This window comes from Carettochelys insculpta, chromosome 14 (genome assembly GCF_033958435.1).
Source record: "Carettochelys insculpta isolate YL-2023 chromosome 14, ASM3395843v1, whole genome shotgun sequence".
NCBI lineage: Eukaryota > Metazoa > Chordata > Testudines > Carettochelyidae > Carettochelys > Carettochelys insculpta.
The window spans coordinates 435839-458061 of record NC_134150.1 but is presented as its reverse complement, the minus strand read 5'-3'; the positions used below and the strand labels follow the sequence as shown (position 1 = coordinate 458061).

General features: G+C 48.5%; 1 protein-coding gene across 5 annotated transcripts in view; it reads right to left on the bottom strand.

The window, feature by feature from the left end:
• Positions 1-22223, bottom strand: part of HYDIN (HYDIN axonemal central pair apparatus protein) — a 286881-nt gene that overhangs the window by 66655 nt on the left and 198003 nt on the right. For 4 of the 5 annotated variants that reach the window (XR_012647429.1, XR_012647430.1, XM_075008458.1 and 1 more), the window contains exons 38-45: positions 21753-21926; positions 19450-19623; positions 16862-17100; positions 14736-14873; positions 13819-14002; positions 11347-11488; positions 2071-2239; positions 235-909 (exon numbers count right to left, since the gene is read on the bottom strand). Coding sequence is in view for 3 of the 5 variants with exons in the window: in XM_075008458.1 (XP_074864559.1) it covers positions 235-909; positions 2071-2239; positions 11347-11488; positions 13819-14002; positions 14736-14873; positions 16862-17100; positions 19450-19623; positions 21753-21926 (1895 nt within the window). In the remaining 2 variants the exon portion in view is untranslated. The remainder of the gene's footprint in view (positions 1-234; positions 910-2070; positions 2240-11346; positions 11489-13818; positions 14003-14735; positions 14874-16861; positions 17101-19449; positions 19624-21752; positions 21927-22223) is intronic. The other variant, XM_075008459.1, reaches the window with a different exon arrangement.

Below are 22223 nucleotides of genomic sequence, written 5' to 3'. Positions count from 1 at the left end.
GCAGTGATGTGATTTGTCCAACCCTCATTAGGCTCAAGCTTACTAGGTGCTGGGCTCCCTTAACTCCCACTACCTCTTGGGAGGTGCTTAAAACCATGGAAAACTGAGCCCTCAGCTGCACAGGCTAATTTATACTACTTGTGTGTTGGAGCTTTGCTGCTGCAACCCTCGACAGAGAGTGCTCCAGAGCCCAGTAACACATGCTCTCTCTCCCTTTGTGAGACGGAAGCTTACCTGCTCTACTTCTGGCAGCTTGCCACTCTCCAGGATCCTCTTCCCACTGGATTCCTCTGAGTTTAGTACCTGGAACTCCAAGCATGGCACCCCCACATCCTTTCTTCCATCCTGGATGTTGTCTGCTCCTTCTGCCCCTTCTCCCTCTAGCCCAGACACCTTGGATTCCTCCAGCACCTTAAGTTTTTCCAGGCGCTCCTTCTCAGCCCTCTCCTTTTCCAGCCGCTCTCGCTCAACTCTCTCCTTCTCCAGTCTTTCCTGGCGCTCCCTTTCCCTGTCCTTACGGCCCTTGCGGCCAGAGGGAGCCTGACGCTGATCTTCTGCTTCATGCTGGGTCTCCTCAAGACCTGGCACTGGCAGCAGGACACCCTGCACCCGGTCCCAAAGTGACAGAATCTGGACAATTTCCTTCTGTACAGCCTCATAGGCTTTAAACCTCTGTGTCAAGTTCTTCTCACTGTCACTTACTGCCTCCTTTTCTGTTTCCACCTGCTCTGGGATTGCGGGTGGGATCAGCACTAGTGGCAGAGGGTCGGACAGAGTTTGTTTACTCCGCCGCTTCTTGTCCTCCTTGTCATATGCCATAGAATCTGGACGCTCTCGCACAGACACTTTCCGCTCTAGCCCTTCATTCAGCCTGAGATCTGACTTGTTGGTTGTGGTGATACTGGCAACCTATAAAGTTAGAGTTATAAAAAAGGTAGGGAACATTTTAAAGTATTAGCTCGTGGTCTTACCATAGCACTAGGAACCATGGGCATGGACTAGGACTTCAGTGTGCTGGGCACTGCAAGGATACAGAATGAAGAGATGGGCTGTGTCCCAAAGAGATTCCAATCTATCTTATTTGGTACAGAACCTCCGCCAAAAATGGTCAAGGCCTAGGGCATAACCTGCCTGATGCTATCCTCAGCCTCTCTTGATGGGAAGGCTACCACTTTCTCCTGTGTCTGAGTTTGAGATGTCAGCAATGAGGGATTATGACTTTCTCCTGTAGTAGACTTCTGTGAAGTCAATGGGAAGTTCGTACGCCTAGCACCTCTGAAAATCAGACGCCAGTGAATGTACAGACCTGGAAGCATCAGCAAACGCTTGTTTTAGGAAGTTTAACTTCCTTCCAGTATGAAAATGCAATAAAGAATCATGTTCTTAACTGATCTTATTAAATTAACCTGAATATAAAGTGATTCTGGCCCTGTCAGACCAGAGGGGGAAGCTGGTGCTCTGTCTGCACACCTTAAAGTCGATCTTGCAAGATCATAGTTTGTGGTACTCCTTGTGAAAAGCAGGAGTACCAAAACTGGCCTTGGCACCCCTTATAGTTGGTGAAAAGGGCTTGGTGGTGGCGATCCACAGTTAATAAAATCGACCTTATGTGGCTAAGTTTGACCTAAACTCATAGCGTAAGCCAGGCCTAAGGGCTCTCCAGTGCTTCTAGCCCAAAACTGTATGAATTGATGACTTGCCACAGAGCGCAGATTTGATGTCATGATGCAGAATAAGCAGAAAGGCCAACTCCAGCATACAAGGGACTAAAACCACATGTACTGTGCAAGTCAAAATCAGTCAATGAAATTGCACCTGGAAATGAACTGGAAGTCAGTGTGGTCAATAGAGAACAGGTATCCTATGCTTCAGCTGGGAGACACCACTGACTGACCAAGCACAGCGGCAGGGCAGCAGCTGATGTTTCCCCAGCGATCAACAACAGGCCCAGGTAGCCATGTTCATCATTAGCTACTGATTCCATGGCCTGGCAAATTTTGTGCAATGGTGCTGGGTTTGTGTGCCATGACAAAAGCAGAGTTAAAGAGCTTTATTAACAGAACCACATACCTGCTTGCTTCCCAGCTGGCTTTTCTTTCCCACTGCCTCATCTTTGTCTTTTCCAGAATCCCTCTTCCACCGCTTGGTCTTCTTCCTCATCTCTTCTTCCTCTCGCATGCGCTCCAGTTCCTGCTGGTATCTCTTTTCCTCGAGCTCTCGAGCCAGCTTCTCCAGCTCCCTTCAACAACACAGGCAGAAAACTCAGACTCAACATCAACTCTCAGTTGTGTAGCACTCTGAAAAATGTAGGCTCACTGAATACCTGGACTCAGAGTGTCTCAGGCCAGAAGGGACCTCAGATTACCTACTCTCATTTCCAGGAGTGCTTCCAGGTGAATAGTGCAGCCACTCTTTTGGAAGTGCACACAATATATAACTGAGATCACCTCAGTTTAAAAACAATCACATTGATTTTTCTTCTGCTATTTGGGGAAACAAAAGTTGTCCTCAAGTAAGGAAAGCACGTAAGTATGTGCCCAACTTTCAGCATGCCTGTAAGTCCCACTGGCTGCAAAGGGATTTAAATACATGCTTTAAGTCAAGCATGTGTGCAAATGCCCCTTACTGAATTAGGATGATTATCTGAATCAGAACCTAATTCTCTATTGCACAGCCCTTTGGCTACAGTTAATACTACACGTTAGGTCAATGAGAGGGGTAGAGGCAAACGACACGGGAAGGACTTATCTACTTATCTAAAATAACAGCTAAACTGAGCCAATATAGTTCATGTATGATTTTCAAAGAATAGGAGTGCAGCAACAACGGTTCTTTAAGATGTGTGTCTCTGTGGGTGCTCCACTCTGGGCATCGGTGCATCCTTGCACCAGTGCTTGGATATTCTTTGATAACCCTGGTTTCCTGTGCCACACATGTGCAGAAGCACCACCTCGTGCCCTCTGGTGCATGCATGGTGCAGCCTCCACCATTCCTTCTCTACCTGACAAAAAGAGCAGGATACTCCAAAGCAGGGGAAGCAGGGAGGGAAGTGGAGCACCCAGGGGGACACACACATCTGGAAGAACCATAATTATTGCACAAGGTGAGTAACTGACTCTACTTCTTCGAATAGTGTCCTCATGGGTGCTCCACTCTGGGTGACTATAAAGCAGTAGGCATAGTGTGGCGGTGGGTTTGGAGCTCAGTAAACCACCACAGTAGATAGCATCACTTGTCTCACTTGGATAGAGGAAGCAAGAGAAGATGAGAGCATAATGCTGTGCAAACGTGTTGCCATAAGACCATGTAGTCACCTTGCATGTGTCCGTAAGGGGTAGACTTTTTTAGGAAGGCAGTAGTGGAGGACACAGCCCATGTAGAGTGGGCAGTGACGGTGCCCAGGAGTTCCCTATGATGGAGTGCATAACGTGTGGATACATGAGGCGATACACTTGAACAGCTGTTGCAATGAAACAGGTAGATCACTGGATCCTTCTGCAAAGGATAGCAACAGTCTGGAAGATTTACACAAAGGTATCATTCGGTCAATGTGAAAGGCCAAAGCCTGGTGAATGTCCAGGGTATGCCATGCCACATGCAGGGGGTCAGAATGTGGCTTAGGAAAAAATGTTGGTAAGTGAATAGGTTCATTGAGGTGAAACGGAGAGGGAACCTTGGGGAGAAACTTAGGATGAGGACAAAGGGTGACCCCGTCCTTTGCAAACACTGTATAGGGAGGGTTGGCCATGAGGGTGTCAAGCTCCCCAACCCTTGTGGCAGATGTGATGGCAACTAGAAAGGAAACTTTCATGGACAGGTAAAGGCAGGAACACATTGCCAAAGGCTCAAATGGTGGTTTTGTGAGGCACTTGAGGACATGGTTAAGGTCCCAAATAGGGACTGGAGAGCATACTGAAGGAAAGGTGTTTTGAAGGCCCATGAGAAAACATTTGGTAATAGGGTGGGCAAGGAATGTCACCCCATCCTCCATCTGGTGGAAAGGGGCCAGAGCTGCTGCATGCACCCCAACCATGCTAAGGGCCAGGCCTGACTCATGCAAGTACAGCAGGTAGTCAAGGAAAATCAGAACAGGTGTTGTATGAGGAGGCATAGGATGGTGGGCGCCCATCTAGTGGACAAACCTTTTCTACTTGTAGAGGTAAGATTTGCACCTAGATTACTGTCTGCTGTTAATGAGATCTCTTTTTACCCCTTCAGAGCATGCGACTTCAGCATTTTGGAACCACGAAGGAGTCACACCTGGAGATGTAGCTTGAACAGATCTGGGTGAAGAATGTAAACTAAGTTCTGGGACTGTAGATGTGGTGAGGAGGAAAGGGAAAAGGAGCCGCTGCTGACATACAATACAGGTAAGGGTACCAGGTTTGTCTCGGTCATGCCAGGGCTATTGGCTCTCTCGAGTCTGACCTTGAGCAGGAGTTTGTGAATCAGAGGAAGAGAAGGGAAGGCAAAAAGGGGAGGCGTGTCCCACATGATGGAGAAGGCATCCCCAAGAGAATGCCTGCCCAGGCCTGCTCTGGAGCAGTACTGGTGACACTTATTGACTCGTGTTGCAAACAGGTATATGGATGGTTAACCCCAAAACTGAAACATGCAGTGTTGATTTCCCATTTGTGATCACTGAACGGGAGGCTGAGAGCATCTGCTGTAACATTCAACACCCCAGGCAGGTACGTGGTGGAGGGGGTGATGTGATGTGATGCTGGAGGTACCATGTCCACAATTTTATGGCCTCTGCAGTCAGGGACAGACTGAACCCCACACTGATGGTTGATATAGTACATGCAGGTGGTGTTTTCTGTATGGATATTGACCAACCTGTGCATTAGGTTCCTCTGGAAGCGTTTGCAAACATAATGGACTGCCCAAACCTCCAAGAGGTTGACGCAGAGTGTCTGTTTGATCAAGGTCCATTTGCCCTGTATGGTGTGAGAGCCAAGATGAGTTCCTAGCCCATGAGGGAAGCATCTGTAGTAAGCAAGACTGACAGGGGCAGTTAGTGGAACGGCATCCCGGCAAGAACCATGTCCTGGCATGTACACCATTGAAGAGAGGCAAGAACACATGATGGAACAACCACAGTTTTGGTCAATGCGTCTCTGCCCAGGGTGTAGCATGTGGTGAGCCATGATGGAAGACAGTGCATGTGAAGTCCAGCTAGTTTGACCATCTACATGATAGTGGCCATGTGACTCATCAATTTGAGGCATACATGTACTGTGACTGAGGCAGACAGACATACAACTAAGATGAGATCATGCAGGGCCTGCAACCTTTGCAGGGGCAGCGTGACCCTGTCGGTAGTGGTGTTCAGATGTGCCCCAATGAACTCTAGAGACTGCGTAGGGTGAAGCATGGACTTCTTGTAGTTTATGTGGAAGCCAAGGCTTAACAGAAGGTCTGCGGTAACCTGCACCAGGTGAAGGGCCTCGGTAAACAACGGCCCTTTTATTAGACAGTCATCCAGATAGCGGAAGATTATGACCCTGTGTCCGCATAAGCAGGCTGGTATGACCGCCAGTGTCTTGGAGAAAACCCTGGGCATGGTGGAGAGCCTGAATGGAAGGATTCAGTACTGATAATAGTGGTGCCCCACCATGAACTGAAGGAAGAGCCTATGTGCCAGATGAATGGTTATGTGGAAGTAGGCATCCTGCATGTCAAGGGCTGCTGTTGTTACTGCCTATTGGAACGTCTTCACTGGGACCCGTTCCATCTTGGGGCTGGAAGTGGTGGTGATGGCGGTGGTGTTGCGGTTGGAAGTGCTCCCATGGCCTTTAGTATGGGGAATAGCGGGCCCGTTTAATCATTGACGTGTACATACCCAGGGTACAGAGTGCGGTATGGGAATCCTTGGTGGAATGGAAGACCTCATCTGTCTTTTGAGCAAACAGGTGTTGTTTATCAAAGGAGAGGTCTTCCACTTTATGTTTTAACTCTTTAGGGACCCAGATAACTGGAGCCATGATAGCAATGAAGGGTCCTGTGGCACCTTATAGACTAACAGAAAAGTTTTGAGCATGAGCTTTCATGAGCACAGACTCACTTCATCAGATGCTGGTCTTGGAAATCTGCAGGGCCAGGTTATAAATAAGCCAGAGCAAGGGTGGGGATAACAAGGTTAGCTCAGTCAGCAAGGGTGAGGCTTACTACCAGCAGTTGATCTGGAGATGTGAACACCAAGGGAGGGGAAGCTGCTTTTGTATTTAGCCAGCCATTCACAGTCTTTGTTTAAGCCTGAGCTGAGGGCGTCGAATTTGCAGATGAATTGTAGCTCAGAAGTTTCTCTTTGGAGTCTGGTCCTGAAATCTCTTTGCTGTAGGATAGCTACTTTTAAGTCTGCTACTGTGTGGCCTGGGAGATTGAAGTGCTCTCCTACGGGTTTTTGTATATTGCCATTTCTGATGTCTGATTTGTGTGCATTTATTCTTTTACGTAAAGACTGTCCAGTTTGTCCGATGTATATAGCAGAGGGGCATTGCTGGCACATGATAGCATAAATTATATTGGTAGATGTGCAGCTGATCTGGTTAGGTCCTGTAATGGTGTTGCTGGTGTAGATATGTGGGCAGAGCTGGCAACGAGGTTTGTTGCATGGATGGGTCCCTGAGTTAGAGTGACTGTGGTGCGGTGTATAGTTGCTGGTTAGGATTTGCTTCAGGTTGGCAGGTTGTCTGTGGGCAAGGACTGGTCTGCCTCCCAAGGCCTGTGAAAGTGGGGGATCATTGTCCAGGATGGGTTGTAAATCCCTGATGATGCGTTGTAAAGGTTTTAGCTGAGGACTGTAGGTGATGGCTAGTGGTGTTCTGTTGGTTTCTGTCTTGGGCTTGTCCTGTAGTAAGAGGCTTCGTGGCAAACGTCTGGCTCTGTTGATCTGTTTTTTCACTTCCTCAGGTGGGTACTGAAGTTTCAAGAATGCTTGGTAGAAATCCTGTAGGTGTTTGTCTCTGCCGGAGGGGTTGGAGCAAATGCTGTTATATCTTAGTGCTTGGCTGTAGACAATGTATCGTGCGGTGTGTCTGGGATGGAAGTTGGAGGCATGAAGGTAGGCGTTGCGGTCAGTGGGTTTACGGTACAGGGTGGTATTGATGTGGCTATCGTGTATTAGCACCGTGGTGTCCAGGAAGTGGATCTCCTGTGTGGACTGTTCCAGGCTGAGGTTGATGTTGGGGTGAAAGTTGTTGAAGTCCAGGTGGAATTCCTCCAGAGTCTCCTTCCCATGGGTCCAGATGATGAAGATGTCATCAATGTAGCGTAAGCAGAGACGGGGTGTTAGTGGACGAGAGCTAAGGAAGCGCTGTTCCAGGTCAGCCATGAAAATATAGGCATATTGAGGGGCCATGCAGGTACCCATAGCTGTGCCGCTGATTTGAAGGTATATATTGTCGCCAAATCTGAAATAGTTGTGTGTGAGGATAAAGTTACAGAGCTCAGCCATCAGATGTGCTGTAGCATCATCAGGGATACTGTTCCGGACAGCATTTATTCCATCTTTGTGTGGGATGTTGGTATAGAGAGCCTCTACATCCGTGGTGGCTAGGGTAGTATTTTCTGGTAGGTCATCAATGTATTGAAGTTTTCTCAGGAAGTCAGTGGTGTCTCGGAGATAGCTGGGAGTGCTGGTGGCATAGGGTCTGAGGAGAGAGTCCATATAACCAGACAGTCCTTCAGTGAGAGTGCCAATGCCCGAGATGATGGGGTGTCCAGGATTTCCAGGTTTGTGGATCTTGGCTAGTAGGTAGAATAGCCCTGGACGGGGCTCTAGAGGTGTGTTGGTATAAATCTGTTCTTGTGCTTGTGTAGGGAGTGTCCTGAGTAGATGGTGTAGTTTCTTAGTGTATTCCTCAGTGGGATCTGAGGAAAGTAGCCTGTAAAATTTGGTATTGGAGAGTTGTCTGGAAGCCTCCTTCTGGTAGTCAGACCTGTTCATGATGACAGTAGCTCCTCCTTTATCTGCCTCTTTGATTATAATGTCAGGGTTGTTTCTGAGGCTGTGGATGGCATTGCGTTCCGCACGACTGAAGTTGTGAGGCAAATGATGCTGTCTCTCCACAATTTCTGCCTGTGTGCGTCGGTGGAAGCATTCTATATATATATAGGTCCAGACTGTTATTTCTACCCTCAGGAGGAGTCCATGTGGAGTTATTCTTCTTGTGCTGCTGGGAGGGTGTCTGTGTAACAGCGTGCTGGTCAGTATTGTGTTGAAAGTATTCTTTGAGTCTGAGACAGCGAAAGTAGGCTTCCAGATCACCGCAGAACTGTATTATGTTTGTGCGGGTGGTGGGGCAAAAAGAGAGTCCCCAAGAAAGAGCAGACTTCTGCTGAGCTGAGTGTGTAGCTGGACAGATTGACGATATTGCTGGCTGAGTTACTGGTACCACTGCTGTGGCTCTGTGTGGCAGGCAGGAGTTTAGACAGCTTGCAGTCCTTTTTCCTCTGTAGAGTAGTGAAGTGTTTAATGTAAATCTCCTGTCTTGTTTTAGTAAAGTTCAACGGTGTGGAAGTTTGTGTTGAAGGTTGGTTTTTTATGAAAGACTGCAGATTTGAGAGCTCTTTTTTTATGTTCTCCTGTTTGTTGTACAGGATGCTGATTAGGTGGTTCCTCAGTTTCTTGAGACTGTATGGCATAATCTCTCACTGTAGTCTGTGCAGTATGTAGATTGCAAAGGATTTTTCACCTTTAGTCCATTTGGTATGATGTCCATTCATTTGCATTTGGAGAGAAAAATGATGTCTGTCTGAGTTTGTGCAAGCTTCCTTGTGAGGTTGATATGGAGGAGTAATGGTCTGAACTTGAAGAGGGAGAGGGGTAGGTTAGATATTAGGAAAAACTACCTCACCAGGCGGGTGGTGAAGCATTGGAATGTGTTGCCTAGAGAGGTGGTGGATTCTCCATCCCTTGAGGTTTTTAAGTCCCAGCTGCACAAGGTCCTGGCTGGGATGACTTAGTGGGGGTTGGATCCTGCTTGAAGCAGGGGGCTGGACTAGATGACCTCCTGAGGTCCCGTCCAGCCCTGTGATTCTGTGAAGGCGCTTGCAAGGTGTAGAGAAGCCTATATGGTTTCACAGGAACCTCATGTAAGTCCTTTTCCTGTGCTACAGTCACCTGCCTGAATAAGTCTTGGAAGGCCTTGGCATCACCCACTGGGGGAGGCGACACCGCCAGCACCACGTCACCAGCGAGGATGAGGAAGAATGGAAAGGGGGATGCTTGCCCGTCCTCAGATAAAGAGTCCTTGCTGCTGGACCGCAGGGAAGGTGGGTATGGTGCCAACATGGATGGTTTTGGTGAGGGGAGGGATGAGACCCTGGATGGTGCTGATGGTGGATATGAGCGAGGGGATCTGGATTGCCATGAGGACCACTGTGGTACTGGATTATGAGGGTAAGAATGATGGTGCGCAAACCTTGTTGGAGGATGCTGTGGATATGCCATGGTGGGAGGCACATTCTACCAAGTCGAATGCATGGGACTGAAATGTTGGAAGGAGAATACACTTCAGCAGTTGGAACAGTCTCCTCCTGATGTCCAAGTTCTGGTGTCCAATCTGGAGTCAGGCACAGAGAAGTCAGTGGTACTGGAGTTGTTTGGTGCAGAGAACCATGCAATGCTGGACCTGCTGCTGAATGGTCTTGTGGTGGATGGTCGGTTTGTTGGCACGTCAATGCCATGCTGTGCTCTGGTGCCTATGGTCCCAGCAGCATGGCATCCCAGTGCTGTGTTGGTGTTGCCTTCAGCATTGTACAGGGATGGGGCAGTGAATCAGCCCTTGTGCTGCTCGATGCCATGACCAAAGATTTCTGCAAGCAGTGTGGCGATTTGGATTGGTGCCATTTATGCTCTGTGGTTGATGCTGAAGACGAGGTCTTAGATTTAGAAGGTCTTTTGTCCTTCAGAGCAAAGACAACCATAGCTGGCAGTGCTGACGGAGCCAAGGGCACTGAGGGCACTGATGGCTTCCAGACTGGTTCTGATAATGCCCTCTTTGGCAGTGCTGTCAGCAACAGTGCTGGAGAAGCCACGGTTACCTGTTATACTCGTGTGGCCTGTGGAGACGGCATCAGAGGCCAGAAGCGTGCTGGAGATGGATCCGCAATGGAAGGAGGGGTACCGCCCAAGGCAGAGGGATCTGTACCTTTAGCTGCTCATGCAGGGTCTTTTATGGGTGTTTGCTCCAAAGCTGCAGGCTGAATTAACTTTTTATACAAGACCATCTTGAGCCGTTTGGCTCAGTCCTTCCTAGCCTGTGCGGTAAGGCTGGAGCAGTGGGTGCAGGACTGGGTCTGATGTCTTTCACCCACACATTTGATGCAGGAAGCATGGTCATCAGAGGCTGGCATCGCTTCCCTGCATGTGGCACACCACATGAATCTGGGAGGACCTGGCATCACGGTGACGCAGGAAAGAAACTGAGTCCTAAACTAACTATAACTTAACTATTTCTTTTTTTGGTAAACCAACTATAAAAAGAACAGTTAACATGAACAGGCTAAAGAACTAACTACACAAATAACTGGCTAAAGCTTTGTTTGTCACAGAAAGGTTAAAGCCCCATCTACAGCCAAGGACGGCAGAGAAGGAACTGAGGAGACTGCACCACACACGGGCCAGAGGGCACAAGGAGGTGCTTCTGCACATATGGTGCAGGAAACCATGGCTAGAGAAGAGTCTCTGAGCACTGACGCGAGTATGCACCGACACCTGGAGTGGAGCATCTATGGGGATGCTACTTGAAGAAGTCTCTGTATCCCCAGAAGAGCTACAGTTGAATTTTCAAGATTGTTCTTAATTTAGGATTGATAAAGCACAACATCACCTAATTTTAATCCAGCACTTTTCATCAACAGGTCTTGAAGAGCTTTTCACAGGAAGGTCAGTACCATTGTTTTAGAGATGGGGAAACTAAGGCACAGAGTGGGAGAGTCACTTGCCAAGGTCATCCGTCAGGCCAGCAGCAGAGTCAGGACTAGAACTCAAGTTCCAGGCTAGCAAGCTATCCTCTCCCTAACACCTACGCGCTTTGTAAAAGCAGTACAGTCATTTGGCCCTCATGAGTCTCATATTATGTGCAAGCAGAGACTCCATCACCTCCTGAGAGCTGCTCCTTCCCTTCCTAAACCAGTGAGGAGCAACAGAACTTCCTGCTTCTGCTTCTGAGCTACCATCCTGCCATTCCACTCAGCACCACCACCTCTGCCACATAAAATCAGTCTGTTTATACCAGCTTATGGTGCAGAAAAGGAAACAACTGGCAAACATAGAAGAGTTCCAGGCAAAGGGTAGAGCAGCACCCCCAGCTAGCTGTTCAGGGATGGTTCACACACCTCTTTTTACGCTCCCGTAGTGTTTGCAGCAGTTCATTATCAAACTGAATCTTCTGCTCCTCAGTGAGAGCATCATATTCTTCCTCATCCATCTCCTGGAGGCGAGCCTTCTCCCGTGCAATGGCTTCTTTCTTTTCCTGCTCTGTTATGCAGCCAAACAGAGAAACATAGCAGTTGAAATAAGGAGAGCCCTCTCCCTGGTGCCAGATTGGGTAGTGCCCCAGGATTACACACAGGCATGTGTCCCTGCTCTGAATATGAGCCACTAAGTTGGTGGCTGTAGGATGGGAGTGTGCATATGTCTGTACTGCAGCAAAAGCACAGAGCTCAAAATCAGGTTTTACTGCCACTTCTGTCCACACACAAGGTGTGCTAAACCAGGGCTCAGGCCAACTTGGATGGAGGGTCTGAGCCTCCCTCAAGCCCTCTTGTGCTGGGAATCTGCCAACAGTATCCCACAATCTTATGGGCTGGCTTTCTGTGACTCCAGACTGTCAAAAACAACAAGAAGTCTCCTGTGGCACCTTATAGACTAACAGATATTTTGGGGCACAAGGTTTTGTGGGCAAAGAACCACTTTGTCAGATGCATGAAGCAGGTCTTTGCCCAGGAAAGCTTATGCTCCAAAATATCTGTTAGTCTATAAGGTGCCACAGGACTACTACTTGTTGTTTTTGAAGATACAGACTAACTTCACTACCTCTGATTCCAGACTGTCAAGTTTCCCCACACTGCACCAGAACCAAAGGGGCAGAGTGGCCAACTCTGGGGAAATGTAGGAGATGGGTGGCTGGACTGGGGCCCACATAAGGCAGTATAGATGCTGGAGCACCCAGCTGGGGCCTTGAAGTTATAAATGAGGGTAGCTGCTCAAATGCCAGGTTAACAACCCCTGTGTCTGTGGATGTATTCTGCTAGCCATAGCTTGCACTGCAGTGCCGAGTTCTGTCAGCTCTACTGTGTTTTGCACATTAGCTGGATCCAGGGGCACCCCTGGGTCTATACCTACAGCTGCTAATGGAGAGAGCACAGCACGTTTTACCCATATACTATGAGAAAAGGATGTCCCATTGAACACTGCTCCAGCAGGAACTCAAGAACCCACTGGAGAGTCAGACAGCTACCCCCAAAATAAGGCTAGAGCCTTTGGCTGCGGGAAGCCAGTCTATTTATATCCTGCTTTCCCACCAGACTCTCAGCCAGTCCTGTGCTGCTCCACATATTGGCTGCGTGGGAATGGCTGACTGCCCAGCCCCTGCCAACAGATAACAGGGAGCCTTCCACCAGGAAAGCGAGATTTTTTTTTCTTTCAAACAAAGCTTCATCCCATTGTTATATAAATACAGGTGTGAAAAGCCGCAGTGTGAGTGGTTCACACCAGGGACCAGGTAGCCTAGTGGCTAGACTCCCTGGCCAGGGCCTGTTGGGTGGGTCTGCATCTGCACCTAAGAGTCTATGGCTTAAGTTTGGGGCATGGCCCTGAGAATCTAGTTCCCCCTTTGGTGGAAGAGGAGTTCCTGGGGGAGCTCCCCACTCCCCTCAGCGCCTAGGGGAGGGTCCTGGCTGCACCCTCCAGCAGCTGACCAGGTGGCAGCTCTGGCTTGGGGCCCTCTGCCTCAGAGCCAGCTCCTGCCTCTTGGCTGGTCAGCCCCAAACTGGGCTGGCTTCCTTCCTTTTGTACCCCTCCAGACCTGAAACTGGCCATAGGTGAACCGGGATGGGGCTGATTGGGCCAACAGACCTTGTTTAACCCCTGCCTTTCCTGGCCTCCCTCTCACACTCCTACACACAGTGACCCATGTGAAATGGCCAAAAAGGGAGTTCCCAGTTGTTCTTTGCTGTATTAGCGTGTATGGCTGCTGATATATGTGATTTGGACTCTAGAAAGGAGTGCTGGTCAAAAAAATTCTGTAGAAATTCAATGGAAACCTGGGTTCAGGACTAACATTCTGATAAAGGTGCCCGCTTTCTGTGGAAATGGCACTTTTTATCAAAACTCCAAATACCCGAACACAGAAATATTTCAGTTTGGATAGGTAGCTTGGTTACTGTGTTTCTATTTGCTTGAACTGGACCACAACTCCCAACATGCATCACAGCCAGGACTAGCCAGGATGCCCTATCTCCCCTCTTCAGAAAGAGACAAAGTGATGCATCATGGGAGAGGAAGTCTGTCAGGGACCCTAGTCTTTAAAGGACACCAGAAGCGCAAGGAACCTGTTCTACAACTCCTATGAGGCACCCTGGTAACACTTCCAAATTGAAATATTTTGGGATCTGAATTTTCACCCTCAACCCAAAAATCAAAATTTTCTGTTAAAAATACACATGATTTTTTTTGTTTTGTTTTGGTCAAAAATTTTTAGGTGGAAAAATTCCCAGTTTTCTGACAACTGCTATTCAAAATGCCTAGACAAACACACAGACGTGTGAAAGGTATGAGACTCTAGGTGTTCACAGAAGACACCTCACCTTCCTGCTCTTTCTTGGCCTTCTCCCTTGCCTTCATGGCAACATAATCCTGGGACAGGTTCACCACATAGATGTAGCGCCGATTGTTGATGGCTTTGAGCAGGCACAGCAGAGCAGAAGGCATACTGCGGGCAAAGAGGGTCTCTAGTCCATCAAACACCGCTCCCCGATAGCAGTCACTCAGCTGTGAATGTAGAACACAAAGGGTGTAATAGGTACCCAACATTCACATCAACAAATAAAATGGCTTGGATGTAAGCACGTATTAGCAGGCATTATCACTGGCTGCTCAGCAAAAATGACATTTTTCTGCTGTTGAAGTGCTAACAAGCCCTACCAAAATGCAGTACAGAGAACATTCAAAAGTCCAATTCAATGTGCTTCCAAAGAAGCTTCCAAAAGATATATACATAGGCAGCTGGATTTACCCACTCAACACAAATTACAAGGGGACCAAATGATTCAATGAACAGAGAGCAGCCAGCATATTAAGGGACACAGAGAGAAAAGAATGCCTAGAAAAAGGAAATCCAAAGGTGCAGCTGTTTTTGTCCACAGAGGTGTGCCTGTTCCACAGGGAAGCATGCTCTGTCATCGGCTGTCTCAGTCACAGATCCCAAGGCCCAAAGGGACCACTCTCATCCCCTCCTCTGACCTGCACACCACAGGCCAGAGAAGCTCACCCAATAACTCTGCCATCAAGCTCAAAATTTCTGTCTGAGCTACAGTAGATCAGCAACAACTCAGTACCTATTTTTCTTTTCTCTGCCTTTTTCACTTTATGCCCCTTTACTTTCTTGCCCTGTCTCTGTTGCTTTAACAGATCATTTAACTCCAGCCCATTCCTCATTTCTTCACACCAACACTCCCCCGCAACACAACAAACTGTCTTCTGCCCAGGTGAGTGCTTGCCATACCTGCATCCTTTCTGAAAGAATCTCCACCAGCAGTTCCTCAGGAAACACACAGCTCATCATGCCTGATTCTCCGGCCATGCTAGCACTGATGCTGAGCCGTCGCTGGACAGGAGCACTGGGAATAGGGCTGGTAGGAACCTGCAGCATTCACCACCACAAGAAGAAAAAGTTTCAGAAATCCCCCAACAGTTCTTCTGGAGACCAAGTGTCTCTCTGCTTCTTACATCAGCCCCTCCCCCCTTCCAGCTGTGACTGCAAAGGTGCAACTTAGCACAAAAGTCACAGGGCTGGAAGGCACCTGAAGTCATTGCGCTTAGCCCTGTGTGCTGGGGCAGAACCCTGGAAAATAAGACCAGCCCTGGCAGGTGCTTGTCCAGCCTTACTCTTAAAAACAAACTGCTGGGGATTGTATGCCCTCAAAGACTCATAGCACACCCTTGATAACTGCACTTGGAGCACGGCCTTCCGACCAGATGAGCCCCTACTTCCCTCCCTGCTTACTGTTGACACGTCTTGAGTTCCGAGGTGCTGTGCGCCCAGACTGGCCATGTCCATAGCAAAGGAACTCAAGAAGAGAGGGCTTTTCTTCCCACAAGAGGACCCAGGCTAGGGACAATCAAAGTCCTGCAGCCTTGGGCAGCGTATGCTGGAGGCAGCATATCCCACCACAGCAGCAAGGAGGAGGCAGAACTTACCTCTCCCAGTCTGGCAGGGCACAGAGTAGGAGGAGGCTGCCCTATTGCACAGAATGGGTGGGTGGCACGCCTGTTCCTGCTGGGTCTGGGGGCTCTGTGCTCCTATACTAACCCCAACAGAGTGGGACCCTGACAGCCTCTTGGCTGCACTGGTTGTGGATACCAGAGACCCTCTATTGCTGTGTCTGCCCTAGAAATGTGAACCGGTTTAATAAGGCCAGTTAGGGCATGATTCTTTATGATATTTTCATACTGGAAGGAAGTTAAAATGGCTACACATGTCTTTGTGATGTACCTTCTTCTGTTCACAGACCGGTATAAACTATATCACCAACAGAATGTGAACTGCAGGAAGCTGAGTCTCCATGAGGTTAGTCTGTCCAGAGCTATGCCAGTATAGTGCTGTCTGCAGCCCCTTGCCGGAGTAGGTTAAGCTGACGTCCATAACCTCTCACAGGATCCAGACCATTAATTTTTTTCCCATCTTAATTTACGTTATAACAAATATGCAGGGTGCACCCTGTGAAGCGTGTCCCTGGGCCTAGTCCTCATATGCCCACTGATTTGGCATGTGACCTTGGGAAAGACACTTAGAGACTCAACGGGGCCCTCTCATTTTGGGTGCTTTGCATACCTGAATGTCAGAGAGTGGCTGGCCCTCCAAAGAGGCAGGTGCCCAGCTCCACCACAGAATGACACACATCAGGTTAACTTGTGTGCACTCAATTCACCGAATAACTAGGGAGATGTCGGCACAGCAAGCAGTAGCCCGTAGCAGTGACTCTCAGACCCCAGCTCTGTGGTCTTAGTTTGTGGGGCTCCATGTCCTGCAGACCTGAATTTCTGAGCTATTCAGCGCTCATTACTTCCACTGCTTTCAGCTGGCACGGTGGGTGCTCTGGCCTAGGCGTCCAGAACTGAGTCCTCACAAACTGTGACAACTAAAAGTAGAGGACTTGAAAGGGCGCACTTGAAAATCTGGGCCGTCGGACTTCTCTGAGCCTCAATTATTCTTGCTATAAAAGCTGAGCTTGACGATGCTGACACCTCACTGCTGTAACACCAGCCAGATCTGCACCAGCCAAGGATCTGGCACAATGTCAGATGGAAAACTGTCTTGCACGTGTATGCTGTCAAATGAAGAGCTGGTCCTTAACAAACAACTGGGCCCCACCAAGCCCTTGGAGACTTCTGGCCCATGCAGTTTGCAGCCCCAGGCCTCTCAAGTAGCTAATTTTGCCTAATTTAACAGTGTTTTTTTCACACAGACCAAACCCCACTAGAGACTAGAACAAAATCACCAGATTTCTTTTCACTTGTAAGCATGAAGGATGAGACCCTAGCTCCACTGCAGGAGTCAGAGTTTCTTACTCATTGTTAGAAGAGTGATGGAATAATCCCATCTATTTACCCATGGGAATTGGTTTTCACCTGCGATCCTGTTTGATCCGACTGGTGCTGCTGCTTCTGGGCCTGCGACACATGGCCTTCTGACTTCCCTCTGCCTGTTGCGGTGCTGCCCCGGTAGCCCCTGGAGGTGACGGACTGTGGCCCAGTTTTGGTCTCGGAGCTCTGCTGGCTACCCTCAGAGGTATGCTTGGCCAAAGCCTCCACACTCAGTTTTGTGCCCAGAGCTGTCTGCCCTCCAGAGCCCTCAGAAGACTGACCTGCTAAGAGGAAAAAGGAGCTCAGCCTCAGGGATAGAAGGGGAAAAAATCACATCCAATATGCAGAAGACTAAAGACAGCAGTTCACTTTCCTCAAACTGTTGGGCTGGATGCAAGCTGAACATGACTTCGTCCAAGTCACCAGAGCGGAGCCTGCAGGGTCCTGCTGTTGCCTGCCAGTGGAGCTGACCAGACACATGGGGTGCATTTACACTTGCATTCCTCTTTCAAAAGAGGTATGCAAATGAGGTAAATAAAAAGTGCAAACACAGTATAAAGTTGCATATGTGGCACCTCATTTGAATATTCTAATTTCAAAAGAGCTTCTTTTGAAAGAAGAAAGCCAGTGTAGACACAGCTCTTTCAAAAGTAAACCCATCTTCAAAAGAATCCTTCTTCCCTTTATTTATGAGAAGAAGGAATCTTTTGAAGATGGGTTCACTTTCGAAAGAGCAGTGTCTACACTGACTTTCTTCTTTTGAAAGAAACTTTTAAAATTAGAATATGCAAATAAGGTATCAAATAAGCAAATTTATACCTCATTTACATACCTCTTCCGAAAGAGGAATGCAAGTGTAGATGCACCCATGGGGAGCAAGCCAAAGGAGCTTGGAGCTCCACAATGCACTAAGTCCTTCAGGCACAAACTGGCCATTAGCACCGGGGGTCATATGTGGCTGCACAGAATAAACATTCTGCCCACACTTCAGTTACCGTCAAAGTGCAAAAGAGGAGGCATGAATTCTATGGCTAGAGACTTAAGTGCTCAGATGTTGAGGAGATGGGCAGTTACAAAAGCCTATGTTGTCACAGAAATACCCATGCTGAGCAAATAAATGTATAATCCTGTCAGACTGTCACTGACTGCAGTGAGGTCAGAACTCAATTGCAAGCAGCTCTGAAATTCATTGTTTGTCCAGGGAGATGAAAAGCAGAACAAAAATCTAACACAATACCTTATCTTCTGACCCCACCCCCCTTAATTCCAGTAGCACAACCTAGGTAGAGGAGGGGCTAACATGACTATTTCTTAGAACTACACCATTCATCCTTCTGCCCCAACCAGCAAGGAGCAGAGCCTGGTGCTCCATCGAGTAGGCAGGAGATGTGCTCCCAAAGCACAAAGAAAAGCCCATGAGAAATGGGTTCACACACACAAAAGCCTATCATAGCTCCTGACCCTGCCTACACTGTGTCTGGATTGAAGGGGAACCTGAGGCTTTTTTCTCCAAGGCTGTCATTGCAGCACCTCTTGCCTGCAGCATATTTAAGCATAAAAACAATCAAGGAAATAATTTCTGTTAACCCTCTGGGGTCCCCCTTTCACTCCTCTGGTTGGGATTTTAGTCCTCAAAGCAGGTCACCCTGGGCAAACATCACCCTTGAACTGCCAGCTCCAATTTCAATTAGCTTTGAAAAACCAAGTGAGGCAAAATACAGCTGATAGACCTGACTCATTTGATAATTGCATCACTGGGCTTAAAGCATAAATTTTGCACTCCAAGCTTGCCTGTGTACACAGCTCAAAAGGTCACATGAGTAAGGGCACAAGACCAAAGAGCAGGAGTCTACTTAGAAAATTTGCAGGAGCAACTTCTTTGCACAAACCTCCAACAATGTGATAAACACATTTAAATTGATATGCACCTCACTGAATATGTGACCAGGAAGATCAAGTTTCATGCACCCCCATACTTATTAAGTCACTACTTTTTCAAACCAGTAATTTTCAATCTTAATGGGCACTACAGGGGACATAAACTTTAGGAACAAGATACCATGAAAAGCATTTCTCCAAGATCACAGTGGGAAACGCAGGCAGTGTCTGTAACCACCCAGAAAAGCACCAGAGCTTTTTACCTCTATCATCCAGAGCATCACAATGGTATTTAATGCTCAAGTACTAATACGAGAGAGAGAGAGACTTTAGCAGACAAGGGTCACTCAGACTGCAAGGTGGACTTTGCGCTACTGGGGATTCTGTAACCCAGAACCATCATATTCCTCTTGATTTCAAAGCTAGAAATCTATTACTGACCAGCACTACTGCTATTCAGATAGGGGCAGTAATCTAACTGCAAACAGAACAGATCACTTCATGTTACAGCAGCTAGAATCTCAGCCCCATATGCAATTGCATACACAGACACAGCAAGGCTCCCTTCACCCACCCCTGGGGTTTCCAAGAGCCCCCACAGATGCTGAAAAATCTTCAAGATAATGCACTACAAAAGAGGGAGAAAATAAATTGAGGGCAAGCCTGTATTATCGACAGGGTGCTGGGGTCATGCCCAGCATTTCTATGCAGCTCAGCCGTCTGGTCTCTGTGCCTCTGGCAATCTGAGCCCTTACCAGCTTCTTCTGACTCCCGATGAGCCTGCTCTATGGCAGCCCTGATGCACAGCTCCCGCGCACGAAGCCCTGTGGAACTGCTCCTGTCAGACAGTGCTTCCAGCACCACAGAGTCAATGGACAGGCAGGCAGCACTGTAGTGTTTGGCCAATGTCACAGCTGCAGTTGTCTTTCCTTTAGAAAAACAGAAGATTCTGATGACATTCAGGCGTGGTGCATCTTTCTCTAGGCACTGTCTGAGCAAGGTTTGTGCAATGGCCTGGCACGGGATTTATAACCCTGTAACTGAGATGACTGCTCAGGTGGGGCACATAACCACTCTGACATAATGCTTCCCTGTGCTGCCCACTGCCCCGCTCTGCCTGTTCTGCCTCCTCACCACTTTTTCCCCACCTCTGCTCCAGCCCACCTCTTCTCCGCAAGCCCCTCTCTCTGAGGGGGGTCTTGCCAAGTCAGATCTGAGCTCCAAGGCTGGTCTTAGCACTGCCTCCATGAGGAGTATTTTGAGGCTCACAGCAGGGTCCCTTTGCATGTCGAGTTTAAACTCCCAACAGAGTTGGCAGCAGTCTTTCCCATGGCCCTCTCACAAGCCCTTGAGGCAGTTCAAGTTTGGGTCACTGGTGGGGACAGGTTTCTGTAAGGTGGAGCACACCCTGAATGCCAGCAACTGAGTTGTGCCCTGGTGCCAGTATGGAAATAGGGTGGCTGTAAACCCCTCTCCAAACACCAAGATGTGTCCAACCATAATACATTAAAAGTTACAAAAACTAACCTAATTCTCTGAGATAATATGACGTAGAGAAAACTACGGTAGTGCTCTCCAGGAAGAGAGCAACTGTGAACATGGACGGGTTGGGCAGGACCCCTTACACCAGTACTATGAGCATTCAGCACCAGGGGGCACCAGAGCCTGCACAAAGGATGCCATTAAGGACAAAAATTGCTAACAGCTGGGCACTAACACCCACCCAAACTGGAATGGACATGTGCAACACTCCAAGAAACAGTGCAATTTACACGCAACGCTATGGAAGTTGGGAAGCGCTGGAAAAATTATGACCCCAGCGCATTACACAAAGCTGCAGGCGAGGCTCTCTCTCTATGCAGTGGCAGGCAACTTGCAGCCTGTGGGCAGCTCACTGGGTTTTAAGTGTGGCACACAAGACGTTTTGTTTACCATTGCTCATATAGGGTTGCCAGATGCCACTGGTTCCATCTGCATACTGTTTTTCCTATCAGCATTATTAAAGTGATACGCATGTAAAGTCAGGGCACACAAAATGAGGTGCATGCTGACTACACACAACATTGAGTGTGAGAGCCATGGACTCCCTCTGTATCCAGTCTAAGCACCAGTAGGGTTCAATCAGCATACCCCACACACACTAGGCATGCAAAACCAGCTAGTAAAACCAGCCTAACCCAGGAGACAATCTTGGTTACAACAGTCTTGCAGGCCCCTGAAATGAAGGAGGGCCACTCACATGGCTCACTCACTAGCTGAGGTTGCCGATCACTGCTCTACAGCCTTCCATTAGCGGCCTTTCCCCTGCACACCTAACCTCTTCTTCCATGTCAGTGACCCGTTTTGTACAGTGACAGAATGCCAGATCCCCACATCACTGTTTACACCTCTCTTCAGACCAGCTGGTAGTGAGATCTCTCTGCATTAGAAAGGGGGTAGTTGGTTCTCATCTAGCTGAGCCTGAAACAAATCGGGGCAAGGGTTGTTGGCTGGTCCATTGAAAGGAAAACAAACAAAGTGGACTTGAGCACGATCTTCTGCAGTTCCCTCCACTGCGGCATAATGTCTACCAAGCAGACATGACTCCTCATGGCCAGGCCTCAGGCCCTCTGCTTGTTACCACAAGGTACCTCCCACAAGGTAGGGAGCAGGTAGGTTGTGCCAGTGCCATTCAAGAGGCTGTCTAGTATAAATTACCAGCATGGCTAGGAAGTTCTTTTCCATAAGAGATGTGCAGCCTCATTCTCCTCCCACATGCACTGGTGTAATCACGACCAACTCCACTGGTGCAAATGGAGTCATGTTAACATCAGAAGGGTAATTGAGAGGACAATCTGACCCAGCTTCCCATCTCAGAATGGGGCTTCTATTTTCTCCAGCCCTGGCTCTGCTGTCACTGGTTTGGATTGCAGTCGCCTTCCCAGCTCCAATCCATGTGGGGAGGACAATCAGAAAGAACTTACCATTATCCTAGCAACTGAGCTCATTTTCCCACCTCTCCTTTCCTGCTTGCTCCCCAGCCCCCATTCTTCTAGCCAGAGCAGAACAGTCTTGGCACCTGTAAGGGGAGCACCGTAGATTATGAGGACAATGCCTCTGCGGTTCTTGGCTGCGTGACCTTCTGGAGAGATATCAATGCCAAGATGGCGCGCGATGGCTCTGGAAACAGGGTTGTTGTCTAATTCTCCAACAGCCTCTTTGCAACTGCCATCAATGCTTTGCTGATACTCTACTACAGAGAAACAAGGGGTCAGATGACTTCCACATGCCAGTGTCTCCCAGAGCCCTTCCCATCCCATGACAGTGCACCCAGTGTTGTGGGGAAGTTCTCAGGAAAAGAACACTGGCCAGGTGGGAACAACGAGGCACAACTAGCATGACACTGAGGACTCTATCCTGTCATCTGCTAAGGGTGCTCAGGCATTCCTGGGCAGTCCCTGGAACATCACCTCACTGCTGCAAGTGTCCAGCTTCTGGATGGTGAGTGAGCAGGACGACAGATCAGGGAACGAACAGCCAGTCTGCCTGC